Source organism: Mytilus californianus, unplaced genomic scaffold, assembly GCF_021869535.1.
Source record: "Mytilus californianus isolate M0D057914Y unplaced genomic scaffold, xbMytCali1.0.p SCAF_5, whole genome shotgun sequence".
Classification (NCBI taxonomy): domain Eukaryota; kingdom Metazoa; phylum Mollusca; class Bivalvia; order Mytilida; family Mytilidae; genus Mytilus; species Mytilus californianus.
The window spans coordinates 9,056,363-9,080,732 of record NW_026262701.1 but is presented as its reverse complement, the minus strand read 5'-3'; the positions used below and the strand labels follow the sequence as shown (position 1 = coordinate 9,080,732).

At 32.4% G+C, this 24,370-nt stretch overlaps 2 protein-coding genes across 2 annotated transcripts in view; one reads left to right on the top strand and one right to left on the bottom strand.

The window, feature by feature from the left end:
• Positions 1–6,884: 6,884 nt before the first annotated feature.
• On the bottom strand, positions 6,885–18,225 carry LOC127702900 (WD repeat-containing protein 88-like). The gene is made up of 11 exons (XM_052207205.1): positions 17,916–18,225; positions 16,478–16,677; positions 14,972–15,035; positions 13,606–13,744; positions 12,987–13,113; positions 11,656–11,769; positions 10,575–10,645; positions 10,164–10,246; positions 9,103–9,171; positions 8,038–8,130; positions 6,885–7,087 (listed from the first exon to the last, which is right to left on the bottom strand). Exons 1-11 carry the CDS (start codon positions 18,003–18,005, stop codon positions 6,953–6,955), a joined length of 1,185 nt encoding a protein of 394 aa, XP_052063165.1. The 5' UTR covers positions 18,006–18,225; the 3' UTR covers positions 6,885–6,952.
• Positions 18,226–18,263: 38 nt separating this feature from the next.
• Positions 18,264–24,370, top strand: part of LOC127702899 (E3 ubiquitin-protein ligase MARCHF6-like) — a 34,080-nt gene continuing 27,973 nt past the window's right edge. The window contains exons 1-2 of the mRNA XM_052207204.1: positions 18,264–18,302; positions 20,609–20,705. Of these exons, the coding sequence (XP_052063164.1) occupies positions 18,269–18,302; positions 20,609–20,705 (131 nt within the window). The 5' untranslated portion in view covers positions 18,264–18,268. The remainder of the gene's footprint in view (positions 18,303–20,608; positions 20,706–24,370) is intronic.

The following is a 24,370-nucleotide window of genomic DNA, read 5'->3' as shown; positions in this document are numbered from 1 at the left end:
TAGGTAAAGGTCAAGGTAACAGAAGAAATTAAAATTTTAAATTTTCAGGTGAAACCTTTTGAATTATGTCCAACCTTCACCAAACTAACCTTGAAAATGCATATGAAAGAACAAGACCCCTATTGATTTTTGAGTCAGTGGGTCATAGGTCAAGGTCACAGTACAGGTAGACTGAAATTTAAAAATAAATTCTTTCATGACAATATCTTCTGAAGAATAAATAATATCTTAACCAATCTTCGGTGGTAATGCAGCTTGGGTGTGAAAAAGATCCCTATTGATTTGAGGTCACTTGGTCTAAGGTCAGTGTTACAGCAGCAAAGACCATAGCCTTCATTTGATATAAGTTGTAAGCAGACTTAAGAGTCGCCACCACTAAAAAAAAAACAGTACCCAACACAAAAAAGTGTATCCTTCTACAAATCCATATAAAGACCACAACTCAACTTTTACCCCCATAATGATTCTGATATTTTAAAATAAATCAAACAACTAAAACATATCTGGATGTAAAACATACAAGCAGAAGAATTACTATTTTTAGGATAAATAATCAGAAGCTGTCATCTAATTTTTTGTTTGAGTTGTGTAAGATGTTAGATAATTGACTTAATATATAGCCTTGTTAGTAAATTTCTATCTTTGAAATTTTTCCACAAAGTTGATGTTGATCTGCAATCTGAAATATTAAAAGAAAAATATACTTTGATGACTACCTTTTGAGATATTTCAGTTTGATTTTTGCATGTTTCAAGTAATAAATGCAAATTGTCATAATGTAAATTCTGAAATTATTGCGAGGTTTTTATTAATGTGAATAATGTGACTGGGTAAGTATCGCAATAATAAGAACTCGCATTCTGACAACTGATACACATATCTCTATGTAGCTTGTCCTAAAATCGCAATATTTAATCTCGCATTTTGGTCCATTCTTTGAAAATCGCAATAATAAATGCACGCAATAGTTTCTGAATTGACAGTATTTTGATACTATTAAAAAAAAAAACCACTCCTTTCAAACAGATGTTGACAATTTTTGTGCCACTACTAATGCATTAAGCAAAAAATAAATTCTGTTGACTTTTGTTTGCAATTTTGATATATATTCTGGAAGTACTACTCAATCTATTGCAAGAGAAATAAATTGAGGTCCATGTGCTTAATTTTGAGCTAACACAGAAAATCTATTTTATCAATGTTGGAGATTCCATTTCCCTATTCTGGGTGCTAAATAACATTGCAGTGTATTCTGAATGTAACATTGTTGTGTAGCTATTCCTGGCTCACCTCATAATGTTATACAAATTACTGTCATAATTGCATTTTATTGATGACAAAAGGTAAACAGTCTTAATTTGCCTTGAAATTTATGTTATTGCAGTAGATTTCTTGTACTTCAGTATACATATAAATAAGAGGATGTGGTATGAGTATCAATGAGACAACTCTCCATCCAAGTCACAATGTGTAAAAAGTAAACAATTATAGGTCAAAGTACGGCCTTCAACACAGAGCCTTGGCTCACACTGAACAGCAAGCTATAAAAGGCCCCAAAATGAGTAGTGTAAAACAATTCAAACAGGAAAACCAACGGTCTAATCTATATAAAAAACGAGAAACAAGAAGACTTATGAACCACATCAACAAATGACAACCATTGAACACCAGGCATGTTTGTTTTCCTTTGCGAATTCTATCAAATTACAAAACAATTTTGATGATGTATATTTTTGGTGAATTTTTAATGGAAATTTTTAATGGTAATCAGTTGCAATTTTGCAAAAAATGCTGTTACATTTGGATGTGTTATTATTTGCACTTGTTTTTGTTTCATATGCCCTTAAATAAAACGGCATTGACATTAGTTGTGATATTTTTCAGTTTTTGGGTCATTTATTCAGGATGGCCCTGTATGTAATGAGACTAAAAATATGTAATATATTACAGCTTTAACCGTCATTATTTAATGATCATAAATGTGATTAAATAATGAGACCATATTTATTTGTTGATTTTATTGCATTTATATTAATTTATCTTTTTTGTTGTTTAATACTATAAATTTTTAAATACAAAATGATTTATATTGATTCAAAAATTGTATTTATAAATTATTACTTTTATCAACTTGTTGAGTTTGTTTTTAATAATTGAAAAAATGAATAAAAAAATTGAAAGTTTGCCTTAATTTCTACATTATGGTATATATTGGCAAGATTGTGATGAGCTTTATTCATGATTTGCTCATAGCCATTCTAAAACATCACTGCCTGTATTATACCCTCTGCCACCCTAGCAATAGTAGGGGTATATAGTACTGTTATGTCCACATGTTTATTTGTATTGCTGTTTCATCCATCTGCATCTGCTTGTTAACCAGTGTTTGAAGGCTTAAAGGATACATGTTTAATTAATTACAGTAATGATCTTGTTTTGTTATGAATTTGTTCGTTAGTTTTGTCATTTGAATTATTTTACATTTTTCATGTCGAGCCTTTAATAGTTGACTATACATTATGGATTAATCTCATTGTTGAAGGTTAACAGTTGCCTATATTTGCTTTGGTTAGTTGTCTCATTGGCAGTAATATCATATCTTCTTATTTTTTTATTTTATTTTGTGTTATGTAAAACCACTTATGTAAATGTATTTTTGGATGTATCATGGAAATTATTCTGTCTGTCAGCTAACACTGCTGGAGAATTCCTGATTTGCCTCTGAAGGTTTGGAGTATAAAAATAAGATGTGGTATGATTGCCAATGAGATAGGATATAATGATTACAATCCGGCGGCGACGGCATAAACTATTTGTATAAAGCTTTATATTTCAGAAGGTAGAAGACCTGGATGCTTCATACCTTGTATGCAGATAACTTATGTTAAGAAGTTTCTGTCTGTCATATGTCCAGTGTCCTTGACCTCATTTTCATGGTTCAGCAACTGCTTGAAAAAAAATTAGTTCATTTGTCGTGAATTTCTCACTTGTTACAAGTAATAGGATAACTTTATTTGGAATATGGGTTCCTTGCAATGTCTACATGTTCGTCAGACAGCATTCTCTTTACCTTGACCTCATTTCATAGATAAGTGATCAAGGTTGAAGCTTGGTGGTCCATGGGTTCCTTGCAACATCTTTATGTTTGTCAGAGAGGATTCACTTTACCTTGACATCATTTCATGGATAAGTGATCAAGGATAAAGTTTGGTGGTCCAGTCCGCATCTCAGATACTATAAGCAATGGTCAACTATATTTGGTGCATGGAATGATTGTAAATGTCTGTCTGGCAGATTTTATCTGACCTTGACCTTATTTAATCGTTCATTGAGTGATGTGTACTTTTTGTGGTTTGGTCTATTTTTCTCAAGATACTATAAGCAATAGGGTCACTATATTTGGTGTATGCAATGATTGTAAGGTGTACACGTCGTCTGGTGGGTTTCATATGAGGTTGACCTTTATTTCATGGTTCATTAGGCAATGTTAAGTTTACACGGTTTTGTCAGTTTATGAGATACTATAAGATAGGTCAACTATTTTTGGTGTGTGGAATGACTGTAAGGTGAACATGTCTGTCTAGCAGGGTTCATTTGACCCTGATCACCTCATCATTATTCAATTATGGTTAAAAAATAAGCAGGTGAGACATTTCAGCATGTGCCCTCTTATTGACATAATGTGATGTCATTATTGTTGTGTTTATCATCTCTCAATGAATTTGCCTGATGTCCTACAGCAGATATAACATGGACATTCAGGACAAGAAAAGTAAACAACAATTTGAAAGGTAGTTTTAGCTTAAATAATCATGATCAAAATAGATGGGTATGTTTCCTTTCATAGGCAATACAAGAGTATTTCGTAGGATCTGAAATTTCTCATTAGTTGGGGGAATTTTACTTTTAACATAATCCAAATACTATGCCTTGGGTTTAAAGTCCCTAATGTGAAAGCAGTGGGGTGGATGGATTTTTTAAGTCCAGTGGCACTTAATACATGCATATTCAGGACGAGATCAGGTTCATATATGAATCCTTGCTTTGTACTACACTGACATACTGAGCTGGATAGTGATAGTTCACTAGGTTACAGATGGGAAGAAGACATGTCACCTTATCCAACTCTGAGCAGTCCAGTCTTTGTTCTTACTCCTGATCACTGAATGATTGGCAGAGAAGCAGCAAACACCAATTTTCAAGTTTTTTAGTCAGCAGAATGGATTGCCTCTGACAGATCATACTGAAGGATGGCAGATGGTGTCTAAACAATGAAAACCAAGGATTTTGTATTTGAAAATGCAGAATTTGTTGTTCAAACAACATCTATCTCTCATCTTTCAGTATGTTCTTTATTCAGGGGCATTCATACCACTTTCCTGAATGTAATAACACACATTGCTTTTCATCATAAGTACCAAGTTGATATTTTGTGTCAGAAGGTTCTGAATCCATAAACATTAAAAATAAAATCTTCCCTCAGACAAAAATGTATACTCATCTCATGTAAATGAATTATAATGTATGAGAAGAGAATCACTGTGACTTAATATTGGTTAGATACCGTCTCTCCTACTGAATGTATCCCATTAAATTAAAAAAATTATCTTTAAACCCTCAAGGTACTTACTTTTCTGCAAAACTTAATCACTTCTTACTTCTGATTTAAAATGTATACAAATTTAAAAATAGATATAACGATCATGGAATTGTCAGCCATTAACTAAACACATTGTTACATGCTGTTAAATGATAATGTCAAGTATCTACAACTACATGATATTTTCTTTTAACGCTGTTGATATGGCCAGGGATTTGATCAGAATCACACCCACAGACATTGTTTCTGAGGGTAATGAACTAGTCTTTATCAATTGTTTCAGGTGTCAAATTACCAATTCACTCACTCCAGTTTAGAACATATGTAAAAGTAGCCCAACTCTGGCCAAAAATAGTGCTTTTGTTGTCACTGTTAACTTAAACTAACAAACAAATTTGCAGAAATGAAACTTTTGGTGAAAGAGAAATGTATTTAGACCATTTGAGCCAAACTTCACTTTTCCATGATTTTGTATTAAAAACTGAGGATTGATGCACTCCATATAGTATACTAAGAATTCCAAAAAAAACGGGGATACTTTAGTAGTAGTTGACTTCTGAAAGGAAATGTTTCACTACAAGACTTTAAACATTGGTTGAAAATTGGCATATAGGAAAGTGATACATGAATAACTTTTAAGGTAAAATATTTAGAAATCTGTGAAAATTGAAAAAAATTGGTATATTATATAGCGGTTTTGCCTTAGTGGTCTGACACCTTCAGTGAACTGAAAAGACTTCAATAAAACCTTCAATTGAAATCAATGTCAAGTGTGATCTAGTCATATCAGGGGCGGATCCAGGATTTTGGAAAGGGGGTGAGTTATGTTAAGTTTGCCGAGGGAAGCGAGGCAAAAAATGTTTTGGACCTTTTTTGGCTAAAAAACATAAAATAAGTGTAAAATGCACTTTTTAAACGGTTCCTGACTTGGGGCATGTATATTTTATACTAGTAGTTAAATGTTGGACATTTTTGATGCCGTATTCTCCCCATTAATTGTCTATTATAAAATGATTGGATCCAAACGGCTATGTACTAATATATTTGATGTGGGACTTGTCAGTAAAAAATGGACATGGTAAATACTCGTTTGTTGTATGTTTAGTTAGCATAACTTCACAGATTTCTTGTTGTAAACAAGATATCCGCCGGGCTATTCAATGACATTTACAATACGACCTACACGAGTTAAGAAAGACAAACAAGCAATTTTTATCCAAATGTTTGGTTGAAATGTTACACCCAACAAGGGAAGTGAGGGGTTCCAAATCAACCAAAGGCTACGAATGAGTCTGAAATGACAACAAATTTATGAATGACGGTCGACAAGTGGCGACATAAAGGCCACACTCAGCAGGCAGGTTGCAGTCGGGCCTTGAAAAAAATATTCAAAATATCAGTTCGGCGAAACAGACATTCTGGTCAGATATGGGATTTAGATGCAAACCCCCAGGCCCAAAAAAATTACGCCCGTTTTTTATTCATCATGTTCATTTAATGCTAAATAATTCTGTTGGAAACTTTTGTCTCTAATAGCAAAAAAGTGGACAAGATTATTGTTTTCAATCTAGATACAGCCAGAAGTTTTGTTTAAGGCAAAATCAGGGTCAGAATTTTTTCTCTCAAATATCTCAGACTGTCCCCTCAAATCAAATGGACCGTACCTTAGACTTTAAATCTATCTATATCTTACTGACTGAGGATCATTATTCAGCTATGTTATTAATAGGCTGGGGCGTGTGAGGTTAAACATGTTTTCGAAGGTAAATAATACTGTGGAATTTTTTTTCATGAGAGTGTAATAGAGTATTACTTTCTGTTTGGTGGAATTGTGAAATAGAAGTCAATATGTTCTTGCTCAATCCTTTGTCGCTTTGAAGGTATAATGCTTATCATCCTCAGCCTAAGCAATGTGTTACTGAAATTTGAATTTCAAAATGACTGAGTGACGTTTTTTTCGACGCACTGGTCAACTCCACTGTAGTGAAACACATGACTTTGACATAATCATTAATATATTACAGTAAATACGAGCGAAAAATATCTTTAGAAGTTAAGAATTGTCGCATTAAAATGAAATACACGGAAAATGGCAAAGTTCACGAAGTCTAGTCTGATTGATCATTTTACAAAAAAAAAAAAAGTGCAAGCAAAGGGGGGCGTACGCCCTCTACGCCCCCCTCTGGATCCGCCACTGCATATGTTTGAATGTGATGTTTATTTTTGTTTTTTTAGCTATGATGTTCATTACTATCATTACTGGGCAAAAATTAATACATAAATCTTTCAGGAGAATAATGTTTATTAAAAATAAATAAATATATCACAGATAAGAGATAATTTCATTCACTACTATCCTTCATCAACCATATTCATTATTTCTAACATAGTCTGTTCTCTGTTCTGCATCCTACAGAATACACATACTGAAACATCTTTGTAATTTTCCAGTGAAGTTAAGGAGAAAGGCTTTCCACACATAGAACACTGCAAACATAATATACACAGGTTAAGATTATGATGAATACATATTGACACATCATAGATGTGTTGACACATCAATGAAGTGTTGACACATCATGGAAGTGTGTTTCAACATTTACACTTTGTCCAAAAACTTAATTAATGAAAAATCATACATATATTTATAAAAGGATATTTTGCAGAAAAAAATTCATGAACAAATTTATGTGTGGTAATTGATTGATTGTAGGTTGCTTAACAACATCCAACATCAAATATTGTATGAATATTCAGACCTAGGCATTAACTATATATGATTTTGTAAGATCTGAAAAGTGAAGAAGTTCTACTTTATTAACTAAGATGTATGCAGTAACAAAATATATTTATTTTATGGTATAGGTTACACCTTCATGCAAGACAAACCAAAGTAATTCTATTGTTTTACACTATGGATAATTTTTTACAACGGCCTATGTTACTATCCATAATGTGCACACTGATAAAATGTTATTCTTATTTAAAACCTATTTGTAATTTGCACAAAACTTAAGTGAAGGCTTAGATTACCTTACTTTTACATGGACAAAGAGAGATAATGGATATAAGTTAATGAGACAGCCAGCAACCCAGACACAAAAACCAAATGACATCTAAGGTTAACATTACTTTTCAATATGTACTCAATGACAAAATTTCTATTCCTCTCTTACTTGTACATGTAGTTGCTTTTATATCAGAAATACATTCATATTAAAGTAAAAAGTAGGATGTGGTTACCCAATTTTAATCTTTACTCTAAAGGTATAACTTATAAATTATGATTCCTCTGTGAATTCTTGTTAAGGTCTTTCACTCAAATATAAAATATAATTATGTTGGTTGGAAGGACCATCATTAAACACACTTATGTATAAGCAAATAAAATGTCATAGCCCCTACCAAATCTTTAGAGTGATGGGATAATCAATTACCTTAATGATTTTAAGACCAATAGCTTTCCTTCTTTCTATTACAACAGGCAATTTATCAGCTTCTTCTACATTCCATATTCTTATTGTTCTATCCTGTAAAAAATATATTTCTTTACAACACAAGAATAATCTAAGAACATAATTACATGTGATTTGCTTAGGCCAAATTTGGACAAAAAGTTTATTCTCGATCTAATTTGACTTAATCTGAACTTTGTATCTTGAAACATAAATGATATGGAATAGAGTGAGAATGTGATGATGTCATAAGCCAAATGTCATTGAGGTTCCCTAGAAACAGTGGTAAAATCTATAAGCTGCACTACTCAATAAAACTAAAACTAGTAGTTTTTAATCACCCAAGTTTAGTCTTAGCCAACCACCCCCCTCAAAAAAAAAAAAAACAAACAAACAAAAAATGATAAAGAAATTGAATCTACACATTTTTTTTTTCATTTTCAAAAATTCTGACATGATATTACATCATGTGACAAATTAATATGACAATGACATACAAATGAATATGACAATAAGATACAAATGAATAAGACAATGACATACAAAGAATGAACAATGACATACAAATGAATATGACAATGACATACAAATGAATATGACAATGACATACAAATGAATATGACAATGACATACAATGAATATGACAATGACACACAAATGAATATGACAATGACATACAAATGAATATGACAATGACATACAAATGAATATGACAATGACATACAAATGAATAAGACAATGACATACAAATGAATAAGACAGTGACATACAAATGAATAAGACAATGACATACAAAGAATGAACAATGACATACAAATGAATATGACAATTACATACAAATGGTTTTCATTTGCAATTTTTTGATTTAAGTAGGAATCAATGAATTTAGTACCTGAAACTAGCATTTATAAAAGGTAAGTGTATACCAGTCTTTGATGATTAAATAACTAGTGTCATCAATTCAGAAGCTTTTTCAAACAAAGAAGTTTAAGTTTCATTAAATATAATTCGTTATGATGAAAAAGAATACAAACAAATCATACATACTTTAGAGCATGATAAAACAGATTTCTGATCACTACCAAAACACACATCTTCTACCCAGTCGTCATGACCCTGTAAACAAATTATATTACTATGAATACCTCAATGAAGATTTTGATATAATAGTAATAGCTATGTACCATGGCCTCAACCAGTATTTTGAGAACAGCTGATGATGCAACAAATGAAAGATGAATAAATGTAGAATAAAAGTGACTGTGCACATATTCTTTATTATGCTCAATACTGTCATATAATTCAGTAAGAAATGGAATTTCTTACAGTACGATTTACAGAAAACCTCATAAAAATGAAGATTTCTTTTCTATGACATTCACCTAAAAATGAAAAAAGTCTTCCAAATCCAATTTATCAAATCTATTGTTGAAGACTGTATGTTGACCTCTAAATGTCATTTGGTTATTTGTATCATTGAGCTCCGGCTTCATTGACATGTGCCACCATCTCCTTTCATTAAAAATAAACAATTAGTTACTATGTTAAGCAGAAGTATGATTTGACCCCCTTTCACCTAGCTCTTTTATCTTGAAAACTGTTAAAGCTTGATTAAATCCAATTAAAAAGTTTAGCAGGGAATTTAAAAAGCATGCTTAGTAACTTTAATAACTTTAAGAATTTGGTGAAATTTGGAATTTTGGAAAATCTGGCATAATCAACTTTGCTGCTGAAAACTGATGATAAAGATTATTTTTTCAATTGGATCTTAATATGTTGTATGAAATTAAATTAGATTGATCTATATTGTCCCTGAGCTACTGGTGATTTTTTTGCATTGCTAACCTTTCATCAAGTACATAACTACAGCAATTTTAGGGATGTTTTACCAGCACAGATTAATTTGCTGTGTGGTTTAAAAATAACGATATCTAAGTGTAAATGGAATAATGTTTATTTACAGTGGATTAAAGAGTTTTCTTTTTCAACATCAATCATAATTTTTGGAAAATTTTATGGGATTTAGTCAGTTTTTTGTAATTCTTGTAAAATGAAATTGTTTATGAAATATGTTGTCTATCTTTATTGATAACTATTTGTATTTATACCTGAAGTTTAACTTTCTGAACTCTATTATCAACATCCCAGACACACACTGTGGAATCATATGACCCTGTAACTAACTGTAAACCTAAATTAAATATAATTTATTGAAGGAAATCAATAGGAAAATACTTTTACTTTAATCAAAATGATAGTTTGTGCTGATTGTTTTATAAATATTTATTATACAGTGTAAATTATTTTTTTTAAATATTTGAAAATTCAAATTACAGATTTATCTCCCTTTACATTTCACACTATTTTCTGTATCACATTTGACAATAATAGACATAAAAGTTATTTAAACTTCTTCATAAATATTCTTTTCCTTTTTGTTTGATCTTCTTTTTGTTTTTTCTACAAAGAATATATTCTCCATTACTCTGAGTTTCATGGAGTGAAAACTGATCACCTACCATCAGGACTAAAATGACACGAACTAACAGAACCATCATGGCTGCCACATAATTGTCCAGGTCCTTTTGATCTATAAATAAAAAGGCAGTGTGAAAAAATGACCCTGGGAAAAGTGTGGCAGGACTTCTTTTGGAGTCAACCCTAAGTTAGATCAAAAGCATGACTGATCATTCATAAATGCAAAATTTGCAATTTCATGATATTGTTGTGAAAACAGAACTCCCATTTTTGCAGACTATGACTTCTGCAGAAGTTTACATAGAACATAATATGATGCAGGTGCTACCTTATGATCCCCCAAAAGGTGTTTGTATTTAACAAGTTGATTTTACATACTTGTTTTATATTTTTCAGCAGCCAGACAGTCACTGGCTCACATCTGAGAAGAGGATCAAACTATGGAAACTTAACATTGGTCAATGAGCAATAAAAATGAAGTCAAGGTCAAATGAACCACATCAGATTGACAAATACACTTTACAATCATTCCATACAACCAATATAGTTTAAATACAGTTTATAGTATCTGATAAACCTACTGAATCACAAAAACCTAACATTGACCAATGATCCATGAAAATGAGGTCAAGGTCAGGTAAAACCTGTTCAACAGTCAAGTATATGTTGCAATACTCCTGTAAAAAATCATTAAATCAAAATTGCCTTGTAGTATGATCAACTACTGGCATACATCAAGACAAACAATCTCATTAGATATGAAAGTTTCAGAAAGGCTGGAGTAGTTATTACAAGCAGTAAACATTTTCATTTTGCAATAGGTCTAACTAAAATTGTTTAATCAAAATGATAGTTAAGAATGGTTCACAAGACACAAGGACTATGCTACCCGTATAGAAGCTTTTGGGAACATTGTCCAAAAAAGAAGTGTTCACAAAGTTTGCAGATGAAAGGATGAAGGCTATTACTATGACTCTCCATGGTGGCTTGGAACAAAACCGAAATATAGAAATCTGTTAACTGAAACTGGTACAGCATATTACAAATAAATTGTATAATTATCTTGTAACTTTTATCTGTCACAAATGGTAAAACTTTATCACAAATATAGGAATTGATTACCTGTAACTTCCTGTAGCAATATCCCAGATATTGACTGTTTTATCCCAGGAACCAGTAGCAAACTTTCTTTCATCATGACTGATATCACAGCATGATATTATATTGATATGTCCTCTGCAAGAAAAGTATCAAATAATAAACTATTGACTTATACTATTTATTTTTAATATTTTATACAGTATCATATAATACACTTAACCATTACATGGTTTTGATGTCATCTTTTGATTTTACACTGATATGTGCATTCTTATTACTGTCAGTTTAATAGTTGTGAGTGACAGAAATATAATCAGTAAAAAACAAACCTAATACTTCATACCTTAATCTCACATTACAATAATAATATTTGAGAATAGATTTTAGAAAATTTTCAAAGATGCTCTAACAATTGAAAGTTTGTGGACATTGTGATTTTCAACACTATATTGATTGATTATTTAGTGTATAACGCCACTTTCAGCACTCTTGGCTATTACACGGTGGCCAGTTTTTATTGGTGGTGGAAGCAAGAGTGCCAAAGAGAGAACTATCAGCCTTTGGCAGTCAACTGAGGTCAATTTAAGTTGAATGCACCTGCCACATGCAGAGTTTCAACTCGCATTTTCAGTGTTGACAGGCTAGTGATACTGTAGTTGAACTACTTAGAACACTTGGCCACCAATGCCCCTCTCCAACACTATAAAGAAGGTTCTTCCTCGTATATTTTATGATGTCATGATACTCAACCCCTAATGGGAGGGATTGTGCTTTATTTTTTCATACTGGCATGTCAGTAACTGCTAGTAGTCCTTTAAAATGTTAATCTATGTTGATTATTTTCATTTTGCTTAGTTTCTTCTGTTACCTATTCTGTCATTGGACTCAGACTTCTTTTGAAATTAATTTTACTGTGTGTATTGCTGTGTGTTTGTTTATTCCACAATGGCTAGAGTTATAGGGGGAGGGTTGATATCTCACAAAACATTTTTAACCCCACGTCCCATTTTTGCACCTATCCCAAGTCAGGAAGCTCTGGCCTTTTTTAGTCTTGTATGATTTTTTAATTTTTTAGTCTTGTATGATTTTTAATTTATGTTCATTTATATGTTTAAGAGTTTAGTGTGACGTTGATTTTTGCTGAACTAGTATACATTATTGTTTAGAGGCCGTGACCTTGGGCTGTTTTCTGCTCTTTGACACATTTGCCCTTTGCATTCTCAATTTTATTTTATCTTCTCCTTATAATAGACATCTCTGTTAATACAATTAATAATAATAAGTTGATCTGTCCTAAATCAATGTTTAATGACTGATATCACAACATTTCTTCCCCATATATAGTTACTTACTGTACAGTAATGGTGACTTTTAAGGTCTTTAGATCAAAGAATTTGGCAGTTTTATCCATGGAGGTTGTAATAATCTTATCATCACCAGGAGCAAACATACACTTGGTAATGGTACTGGTATGAATGTCTGAAATAGATATAAACTTAGGTTGAATTATTAAAACTTGTACCATAGCACAGAAAAATATTTGTATCAATACCTTTAAGGAATCCTAGGATAGACTTGTAGATCGAAATCAATTTTGGCTCAGTCTCCATTTTTAAGCAAGTTTAGCATCTTGTGATTTACATCATTTCTCACACTTTCAACAGTTAAATCTAAATAGTCCAACATTGTAATATTTAAAATTTTAAGGTCTTGAGTACTCTCCTTTTCCAAAAATTAAACAAGCTAATTGCATATAACATAATGTTTCTTTGTTGGATTTATAGGTGACATATATTATACATCCATTTTGTTTGTGTGTAAAATTTAACATTTCCACAAAAACAGCAAATACAATCATTTGATCACGATAATAATTGTCTACCTCAGATATCCAGTCCTAAGAGATACAATGAGTAGTATACATTTTGAATTGTCATGAAACAGATTAATTACAGATTTTTATGTACATACCATCAACATTATGTATCAGATCTCCTGTATTAGAGTCCCAGATCTTAATTGTGTTATCTAAGTCTGATCCAGACACTACATATTTTCCATCATGTGAAAAATTACAACTTGTGACAATACCAGCATGTTGTCCTGACCACTGGAATGAAAATATTTTTTTCATTTTTCTTCTTTCTGTAGCTCATAATTCAATTCTAAGTGCAATCTTTAGAATTTAGACTTAGCTGGATATGATTAAGCATTAGTCCACATTTCAGAAACAATATAATAACTTAAAATACATTTTGTAAAAAGTTTTTTATATATTAGTTGTGGATTCATTTATTTTCATGGATAAAAATTTTCTTCAATTGAGGAAAAAAATCGTATTTTGATGGATATTTGATTTTGTGGTGTTGCCAAAGACTGCGTGCAAGACTATAGAAAATTTGTACTAAGTTGAACATTAAAATCTGTTGTGAACTTATACACATGAAATCCTCAATTCGTATCCTTTGAATAATAATGAATTGACAGTAGGTACATATACATATATAGCTTTTGATAGATCAGTTGCTTAACATAGTATTTTACATAGAAGTGTTATCATTTATCAGCAAAAAGTTCAGTTTTTGGCAATTAAACCAGAAAAAGACAAGATAGTACAGGGTTTCATATTGCCATACAAAAGCAGTGATAAGGTATCAATTTGATAACAGAAAAATACATGGCTGATGCAATTAAGATTTCATTCAAAATCCATAACTACAAACCATCTTCTGAAAGTGTTACTGCATCTGGAAAATTATAGATAATGACGCTCTTCCTGTTTTATCAAAACTATTTGCTCTTTTTAGAACAAGAGAAAAGACAAAATATTTATTTATTACTTCCATGTAAATCAGATGTAATTTTCTCATATCTTCTTGGGCTTACGCCTCAGATATGAGAAGCTTACACCTAATACAAGTTATTTAGGTTCTGACTTGTTTACTGTGTTCATTTAGAGGTTGTTACATATATCATGCCACTCTGCTAAAATTATCAATTATGCAAAAAGGAAAATCACATGCATACTCTGAATTCATCAATATTTGCTGTATAGTGTATACCAATTTTTTGGTAGTTTGTAAAAATTGGTTTAATTCAATTACAAACAAATACTTCCAACATTTGAAAAGTCAGTCTTCTAATTTTAATAATTCTTAATCTGTTAAAAAATTTATGGGAAAGGCTTAAGGCTTTAGAAATCTTTACTATTGGCTTTTCTCTCATCAAAGTTTATCTTTTTTCTCTTCTTCACTCTTAACAAAGATATATACCAGATTGTAGTGACATTTATCTTATAGTGCCTCCAGCTGATTTAGTTTGTCAACTATGAACTCACCACACAATTTCCTGATTCAATATCCCAAACAGCAACTTTCTTATCCCATCCACAACTAACAAATCTGGAAAATAAACCAATAAATGCATCAAGTATCTATTAATGACAACATAGTGAAAACAGTGATATTTTGTTTTATCTTTTTACTTAATTAAGCTACTTACAACAGTTATTATGATTGATAAATATTCTATCACTTTTATAATATCTACATCAGATCATTATATCTCAATAGATTATAAAACTTTTGTCTTTTTGGTTATTTTTGTTGTTTGGTTGCTGTCACATGGATGTATACTCCTTTTATTCATATTTTAATCAGCAATTTATATTCATGCAACAACACTACATTCATGTCATGTCTATCATGTCCGTTATTTGTTGAAAGAACAAATCAGTTGTGGGATTCAAATTCACTTATTATTTTGTGCAATAATATATCAAACAGATTACTCCTCTACTTATACTTCAGTATTGGTAAAAAATAATGGAAAGAGTGGGGTACTCTAAATGATGAAATAATTTCCATTTGACGATATTGCTAAGCTAAAAATTATAATATGACAAATGTCAATAGCATTTCAGGTCTCATTTGATGCTTAATAATTAGCGAAAACCTGCCATTTGATATTTGACGATGAAGGCCATTCCTACTCTTGTAAGTGAGTAGCAATCTGAAAATGTCAGTATAAAATAAATAACAAACAAAACTGTAAAATTATTTAAATTACTTCTTATTTTGCTGCCTTTATGGGGGAGTCTTGAAAGCATGGTGGTATTAACAAGATTATAGGTTTTGAATTGTAAAGAAAAACATGCACCTGACTTGATGACAGTTATCTCTTGATCGTGCTGCAACAGTCTTCAAGAAAAGAATCTATGCATATATACATGTATGTACTAGTGCAGTCGCTTTTTAAATATATTTATTTTGTTGAAAAGTTGTTGTTTTTTACTGACATAGGCATTTAGGCATTTGCTAAATAAGATATGGACTTTAAAATACTCATTGTTGGAGAAAAGCAGGAAGAAAAAAATGAAAACTAACACTTTAGTAATTTTATGCGTCTGAAGCATTTTTCTGGATTTACCTTCATCAGGAACACTTAAAGCCAAATATTTGAAAGCCACTTGGATGTATAAGAACCGAAACAGTTGAAGAACTATATGACCAAAGAGTGTTTTTTAAATAAGATGTCGTTTGGTTGATTGTGTTGATGGGTTTCTGTCTCAATGATGTATACTCCACTGTCCACATAGATCTCCTTTTATTCATAACTTTGAAGTGTACAAAAGATAGGTAACTCTATGTATTTTAGATTATAGTTGCTATTGCAATATACTGAACTTGTAATAATAAATACATACATATTTCAAAATGCTACATGTATGACTCTATGATGAGTCAATACTAATGAGGCAAATAAATATGTTCTTCCCTTTGGTGTCTTTTGTTATAAATAATATACTAATAAATGGTTCATGGATATAGATTTTATACTTTACCTTCTTCCATTGTCATTGACATTAGCTTGTGATATAATGCTATCATGACATCTTGTATAGTTGTGGAGAACTTGTCCTGTCTCTACATCCCAAATCTTGACAGTCTTGTCATCTGAGGCAGATAGGATTTTCTGATCATTGTCAATGTATTTACAACTTCTTACTGAGTCTAAATGGCCACGAAAAACCTTTATCCTAAGCTGAAAAAGATTAAATTACATACATTTCTATTTTTATTTATCTTCAAAGTCCAAACTTATTTCTAATTTATGCTATATATCATTTTTCTGTGTATTTGAAATAAGATTATAAATAGCCAATGGATATGTGTGCATTTAACATTCAAAAAGGTCACAATATGTTTGGGAAAGTATGATAGCAAAAAGGACAAAGTGAAAAAATAGATTAAATATAGATGTTCATGTGATGAAGTTTTCAACATCAAACAAAACATATAGTATTTGAACAATAATTGTTATTCATATTATATCATGACACGTTTATACAATAAAACAAATGAAATAAAAAATAACAGACCTTGAATGAACTTTTATACAGGCAAATGGACACAGGCTAACAGGTATTTGGGCAAACATATTTGTAAGTGAATGGACCCAGTTTTCCAACTAATTGCTTTAGATATATTCTGAGTCAAGAGAGATTTTCATATCTGGCTGTAGCTGAGGTGGGTGCAAAGGACTCAGGGTGCAAATGTGAAAGGGGGTTAACACGAATTGGAGTGAACTGATTTTGGGCGAACATACCCGGATTCATTGTTAAGGTTCATCATAACAAATGGATAAAAATGGCTGTATTTACACCTCAAAACCTACTCTGAGTACAGACTAACCTGTGCAGTTGGAAAAGTTTTAAGGCCTAGCATCCACTTGATATATAAAAGTTAAAAGCCTTTTTTGTTTCAGAAAGATGAAATCTTTTTTGGATTTTGATGGGCATTTTTTTCTGTACCTGCAGAAAGTGTAAAAATAAACTAAGTTGGGTTAAATCTTTGAGATGCTCCCTCTCAGGTAACAACTGTATTGTATTGATTGTCCTTGATTGACATGGACAATAGATATCTTCACAACAATAAGTGAGTTAAAGAGTATAACTGAGTGGACAGTATCAAATGTAAATCAGGTGTTTGTTTATTTTTACACCAACAACAGGAACGAAAAAAATGCCCATCAAAATCCAAAAAAGATTTTATCTTTCTGAAACACAAAATGCACTTTAATTTTATATATCTAGTGGGTGCCAGGCCTTTAAACTTTTCCAATTGCACAGATTAGTCTGTACTCCGAGTAGTTTTTGGTGTGTAAATACAGACATGTTTGTCCATTTGTTATGATGAACCTTAAGTCTACAGTTCTATAGGTTGGGAACCCTAAATGGTAAATGCATGAAAGAAGGCAAATTAAATTTTAATTTCATAAACCTGTGCTAAATCTTCGTGTTCCCATGTTGCCGTGGTTCGACCCTCACTCTCTTCTTGTGCTATTTCAACTGATAACTCTTCTTCATCCATTGTCCATATGAAGTGACTGTTTCTTTCTCACATTTCAGATTTGTTTTTAGAAAATTTTCGCGTCCCTGGTTTCCTATCGCAAATAAGAATAAATATTGACGTAAAATATATTTATTTTATTTCATTTTTGTCTATATCTAAATTTCTAGAAGTTTCATTAATTTATCATGCCAATAAAACATATTTTTGTAATAGAAATAATTTGACGAATATTATTGTTTACGACAACGACAATCTGACCTTGAACTTTCACAAAATCGAAAATGGACGAGCCTCTGGATCCAGATGGACTCTTAGGTGGGTAATATAAGGATCATGTTTTAATGATAGTAGAAGAAACAATTATATTTCGCACAAATGAAGCTACATGTTTCATATAACATTCAAATTGAGTAGGATTGATGGTACACGACAGCTTTCTTCCTTATTCAAAAGTTGAATCGGACAAAGTGCAGAAATTCAGCAAAGACTAATTTAATAAAATTGCCTATTCACACCTTGTTGTCAATGTAATGGAATTTTGTGCGACTGTCATACAAGTGAGAGGTTTGGTCCACCGTTTTCTACATACGGAGATGCCTGTGAAAAGTCAGAAGTGTGACAGTTGTTTTCCATTCGTTTGATGTGTTTGAGCTTTTGATTTTGCCATTTGATAAGGGACTTTCCGATTTGAATTTTCATTGAAGTTCGGTATTTTTGTTATATTACTTTATGCTACATGTAAATTAAAAGAAATATATACACAGTTTAAATGCAGTCAGAATATTGATTTATAATGGTAGGCAATACCATGCTTGAAACCCATTGTCTTGAAAATAGTAATATGATGTGGATACATCATTGAAATAAGGAGATGTGAAGCCTGGATATTTTACTCTCCTACCTAGGAGTAGGAGCATTATCCTGTATCCAGAAAAAGACAGATGAATCGAAGTCATATTCCCTTGATCATGTTGATTCATGTTCACACTTGTTGTTGTTCTTCTTCTTCCTGGTACGGGAATGACTCTGGTGCCGGAGTGTGGAATATCCCGGAACTGTGGCGCTATGTACATGCAAATGGATGTCGAAAATTTTATTATAATAAAATAAAAATATTTGCCACAGTTCAATTACAATTTGAAATAACATTAGTTGTAGCTTAACATGCTTAATGTTAAACATATTCACATTATGTACAGTGGCTTAAATACACTAATTAATTAGCCAGACTAGAACCTCCAAATGTTAAGGTGGAGATACCACCTTTGAAGGATTCTAGGGAGGGTGACATGCAAATTGTTTCTGGGAGATCGTTCCAGACAGCAATTTGTTTTGCTATTTAAAGTACCATTTATTTAAACTTATGATTATTTCTAAATATATATATAAATGTAATTGGAGATGATAGACATGTCAAAATGTAAATACAAAAAATCCATCAGTTGAGTTTCCCTGAAGCTCATTTTGCATTTTGTTGCCTGTCTTATAATATTGACGTACTCGTTTTCATGTAAAAGAGAGACGAAAGATACCAGAGGGACAGTCAAACTCATAGATCGAAAACAAACTGACAACATGGCCAAAAATAAAAAGACAAACAGACAAATAATAGTACAGATGACACAACATAGAAAACTAAAGACTAAGCAACACATACCTGCCAATGTTTGAAACCTTCAAAGAGGGAGATCTTCCTCTCAGCTATGACAGCTGAGTTGGAGATTTTGCGCGATTGAAATTTCAAGCTAAATATATGACCTGTACACTTATTCATCTACAAAAAACCAATAAGAGTTAATAAATATATTTTATTTCTTTAATTCATGGTTCCATATTTTGATTTTGTTGTGAGTCTCACACTAAGCATGGTTTTGAACATCGTACAGACCTGGTACCAGAAGCAACCGAAAATTTGATGGAACATAATATGCACAATAAAGGTTCATTGTGCCGAGTGAACATGGTCGTAAAAGTTGAAATTTTTCATCTTATCTGCAGTTATATTTCTTCTTTTTTTACACTGCCGCTTGGTCCAGATAAAGACCTCTATCTTGTTGGAGTTAACATAGCAGAAATCATTTTCGATTACTAATAAATCGAACATAAAAACTTCTGACCACAGTTTTCAAATGATCCCTGATTGTTTGTTTCTTTTTATTGACAGTAAAGAAAAGTCCTGAGAAATACGAACGCGGGTCATTCCAATGCATTCCGGGTTAAAATATCCGAAAGCGGGAGATTTCCGGTATTTCAACTCCTGCTCAAAACGGGAGGGTTGGCAGGTATGATGTAACAGAAGAAAACAAAAAAATGTCCTCTTTCACAGGTAACCACTTGCCTCATAGGACTTGTGGGTGATCAAATATACAAAATTGTGGGAAATTGTAAGCTCCTTTTATGATGAATACAACTCATTTTTCAGACTGGCTCGTGTTATTTTACCCTTATTGATACATACCTGAAAAATTTAAAGACAAAATTGGTTAAAACTAAAACTGCATTGCTATACACATTGTACACCACTACATTTGTACATTGAAAGCTCATTTGACGAAAGGTCAATGTTTATCAATTGTTATGTTTGCCAATTGCTCATATGATAAGAAGAATTTATTTTGTAGACATTTGTCGAGTGTGTCGATGTGAGAGTACACCAGACAAACCACTTTTTCATCCATGTGTATGTACTGGTAGTATCAAGTTTGTGCATCAAGAGTGGTATGTTTCAATCAAATTAATGTTACTTTTAAATATTGAGGTGGTAAACTGTGGAATCATTATTATTTCTGGGATACCAGTGAAGTACAAATTTTCTATAAACTTGTAAGCAGACCAGGAAATCAAATAGCATGAAAATATAATTTTTTTCTCAATCCACAAAAATTTATTCCCTTGAAAAATGAATAAATCCACAGTACAAAGCTTTATGTTTTATAAACTTAATAACATTTTAGCTTTGTTAGTCCCCTACCGACGAAGTCGAAGGGGACTTTAGGTTTGCACTCCATCTGTCTGTCCATCCATAAGTCTGGCAAATCAGTTTTCACACTTTTTTATGCCCCCACCGTAGGGGAGGGGGCATTAAGTTTTACCCTTGTCTGTCTGTACGTATGTACGTCCCAAAATTGGTTTCCGTTCTCTTACTTTAGTTTGCCTCAATCAAATGTTATGAAACTTATACACAATGCTTATTACCACATAACACAGATCAGGTTTGAATTTTGGTGGAGTCACTTTTACCGTTCTAGAGTTATGCCCCTTTACAAATGGACAATTGCTAAATTTATCGTTTCCGTTCTCTAACTTTAGTTTGCCTCAATCAAATGTTATGAAACTTATACACAATGCTTATTACCACAAAACACAGATCAAGTTTGAATTTTGGTGGCGTCACTTTTACAGTTCTAGAGTTATGCCCCTTTACAAATGAAAAAATTGCTGAATTTTTCGTTTCCGTTCTCTAACTTTAGTTTGCCTCAACTAAATGTTATGAAACTTATACACAAGGCTTATTACCACAAAACACAGATCAAGTTCGCATTTTGGTGGAGTCACTTTTACCGTTCTAGAGTTATGCCCCTTTACAAATGGAAAAATTGCTGATTTTTTTCATTTCCGTTTTCTAATTAAGTCTCCCAAACGAAGTTTGAGAAGACTTATTGTTTTTGCTCAGTTCTTATTATTATTATTATTATTCTTCTTCTTCTTCTTCTTCCTCTTCCGCCGCTTTTAAATATGAGCTTGTCTGCACCCGTTCTCCAAAACTGCTTGTCAGATTAACTTAGGGTTTCACAGTATGTTAGACTAACATGTCTAGTGGTGCAATCAGGGTTTTGTTTGTGCAATGGGGTTTATAAAGGGGTACTTTGAGGGGCAAAAAGAAAAGAGGGTTTTACTATAGAACCCTATGGGATTTTATTTTTTAAAATTTTCAAATGATTATAGATTGAAAACCGTTTGTGATAGACACAATCTTTTTAATTGAAAATATTCTAAATGATAAAGCCCATTAAATGAAATACTGGGTTAGTCCCCAGCGGTCACCCCCACCCCCTGCCATTTAAGAAAGTTCTAATAACTTGTAAGTGGTCAAGATCTCCACCCCTAAATCATATATATTCTGGTTTGTCATGCTAAGATGGTTTGAATGATATACAGGGTTAGTCCCCAGGGGTCATCCCGACCCCCTGCCATTTTAGAAAGTTCTAATATCTTGTAAATGGTCAAGATCCCCACCCCTAAACCATATATATTCTGGTTTGTCATGATAAAGCAAATCAAATGAAATACAGGGTTAGTCCCCAGGGGTCACCCCCATCCCCTGCAATATAAGAAAGTTCTAATACCTTGTAAGTGGTCAAGATCCCCACCCCTAAACCATATATATTCTGGTTTGTCATGCTAAGATGGTTTGAATGATATACAGGGTTAGTCCCCAGGGGTCATCACGACCCCCTGCCATTTTAGAAAGTTCTAATATCTTGTAAATGGTTAAGATCCCCACCCCTAAACCATATATATTCTGGTTTTTCATGATAAAGCACATCAAATGAAATACAGGGTTAGTCCCCAGGGGTCACCCCCACCCCCTGTCATTTAAGAAAGTTCTAATACCTTGTAAGTGGTCAAGATCCCCACCCCGAAACCATATATATTCTGGTTTGTCATGCTAAGATGGTTTGAATGATATACAGGGTTAGTCCCCAGGGGTCATCCTGACCCCTTGCCATTTGAGAAAGTTCTAATATCTTGTAAATAGTTGAGATCCCCACCCATAAACCATATATATTCCTGTTCGTCATGTCTCAAACATTTGAATGACGTTTAGGGTCAGTCCCCAGGGGTTCCCCCCACTCCCAATGTTCTAGTATCTTGTAAATGGTCGAGATCCCCACCCCTAAACCATATATATCAGGGCTCACGCTACCAAGCGACTAGGGCGAAGAAGTCGCTTTCTCGTCTGACACTTCGCTTTGCCCGACCCTCAAAAGGGAAAACAAGTCGCCCTGTTGTTTACGATACTCGCTTTCGTCATCGGACATTTTCAATTTTTACCAAGTTGATAAAACATCAATTTTTTATTGATTATTAAAGAAATTCAGACATAAACGATTCATTTTCTTAAGAAAAGAGGTTTAAGCATTGACTTTACAGTGTGTAGCAGGTTATTTAATAAAAAGACAACTTTTTATCACTGCATGCACTTCCGGTACTTGTTACTCAGAGAGCGTACATCAATCTAACTTTCGGCGGCAAAATAAGTTTGTTACTTCATTTGAAAGTGATAAAAGTTGCCTCCAGTAAATTTTAAATCCATTTATTGCATTAAAAACGTCATATTCCTTTCCAAATAGCTTGTCAAACATCGTTTATTTTTGTAAATTTTCTTCTTCCGCCATTAACCGTTTACTAACTACAGATCGGAACCGGACCAGTTATGACCGAAATCCGTATTTTTACAATAATAACTACGGACGCATGAATGGAACAGCTGACAGAAGAATATTGATCCCAAAAGGAAAAATTACGCATTCCACACGCATTAACAGACTTTTGGTTAGATCTAATTGATTAATGTATATAATTCCATATAATTTATATGGATTGTTTCAAAATATTGATTAAAGTTGCTTAACTACTAATATCAATATATTATGGCCCAGCTTAACTTTGTATATCTTTTGATGAGAAACACTGAATTTCATAAACATGATAAACAAGATAGTTTTTAATTGAATTGTAATTCATATATTATAATTTCTTTACCTTTTTGACATAAAAAAAATTCTTTTTAGTGCTAGATATTTAGTTGGTAGTTTCTCACAAGAACCTAAACTTAAACAACTTTGAATTTGAACTGTTAATTTAATTGTATACTCAGACATGAATTGAACAATATAAAAAGAACATTATTTACATATGACCCTTTATACTATAGTAAAATCAAAACATAGTAGCGCAGCACGCGAAGGAGCACTTCTCTTTCAAATCTCACCACTTCTCCCTATCAGTTTCAAAAAGAGAAGTCACTTCTCCCTATGATTCTGAAGTAGTGTGAGCCCTGTATATTCTAGTTTGTCATGCCAAGATGATTTGAATAATATACAGGGTTAGTCCCCAGGCATCACTAATGCATATAACTTTACGGGACCAAACCAATTTTCACTGGACTTCGTCCAATGTCGGGCGACCCTGGGAATTACGAATTATGGGAGCTTCGTTTGGGAGACTTCATAACATCATCCTGTTACAATCATTTCTTGTTTTAGTTTGCCTCAACCAAATGTTATGAAACTTATACACAATGCTTATTACCACAAAACACAGATCAAGTTTGAATTTTGGTGGAGTCACTTTAACCGTTCTAGAGTTATGCACCTTTA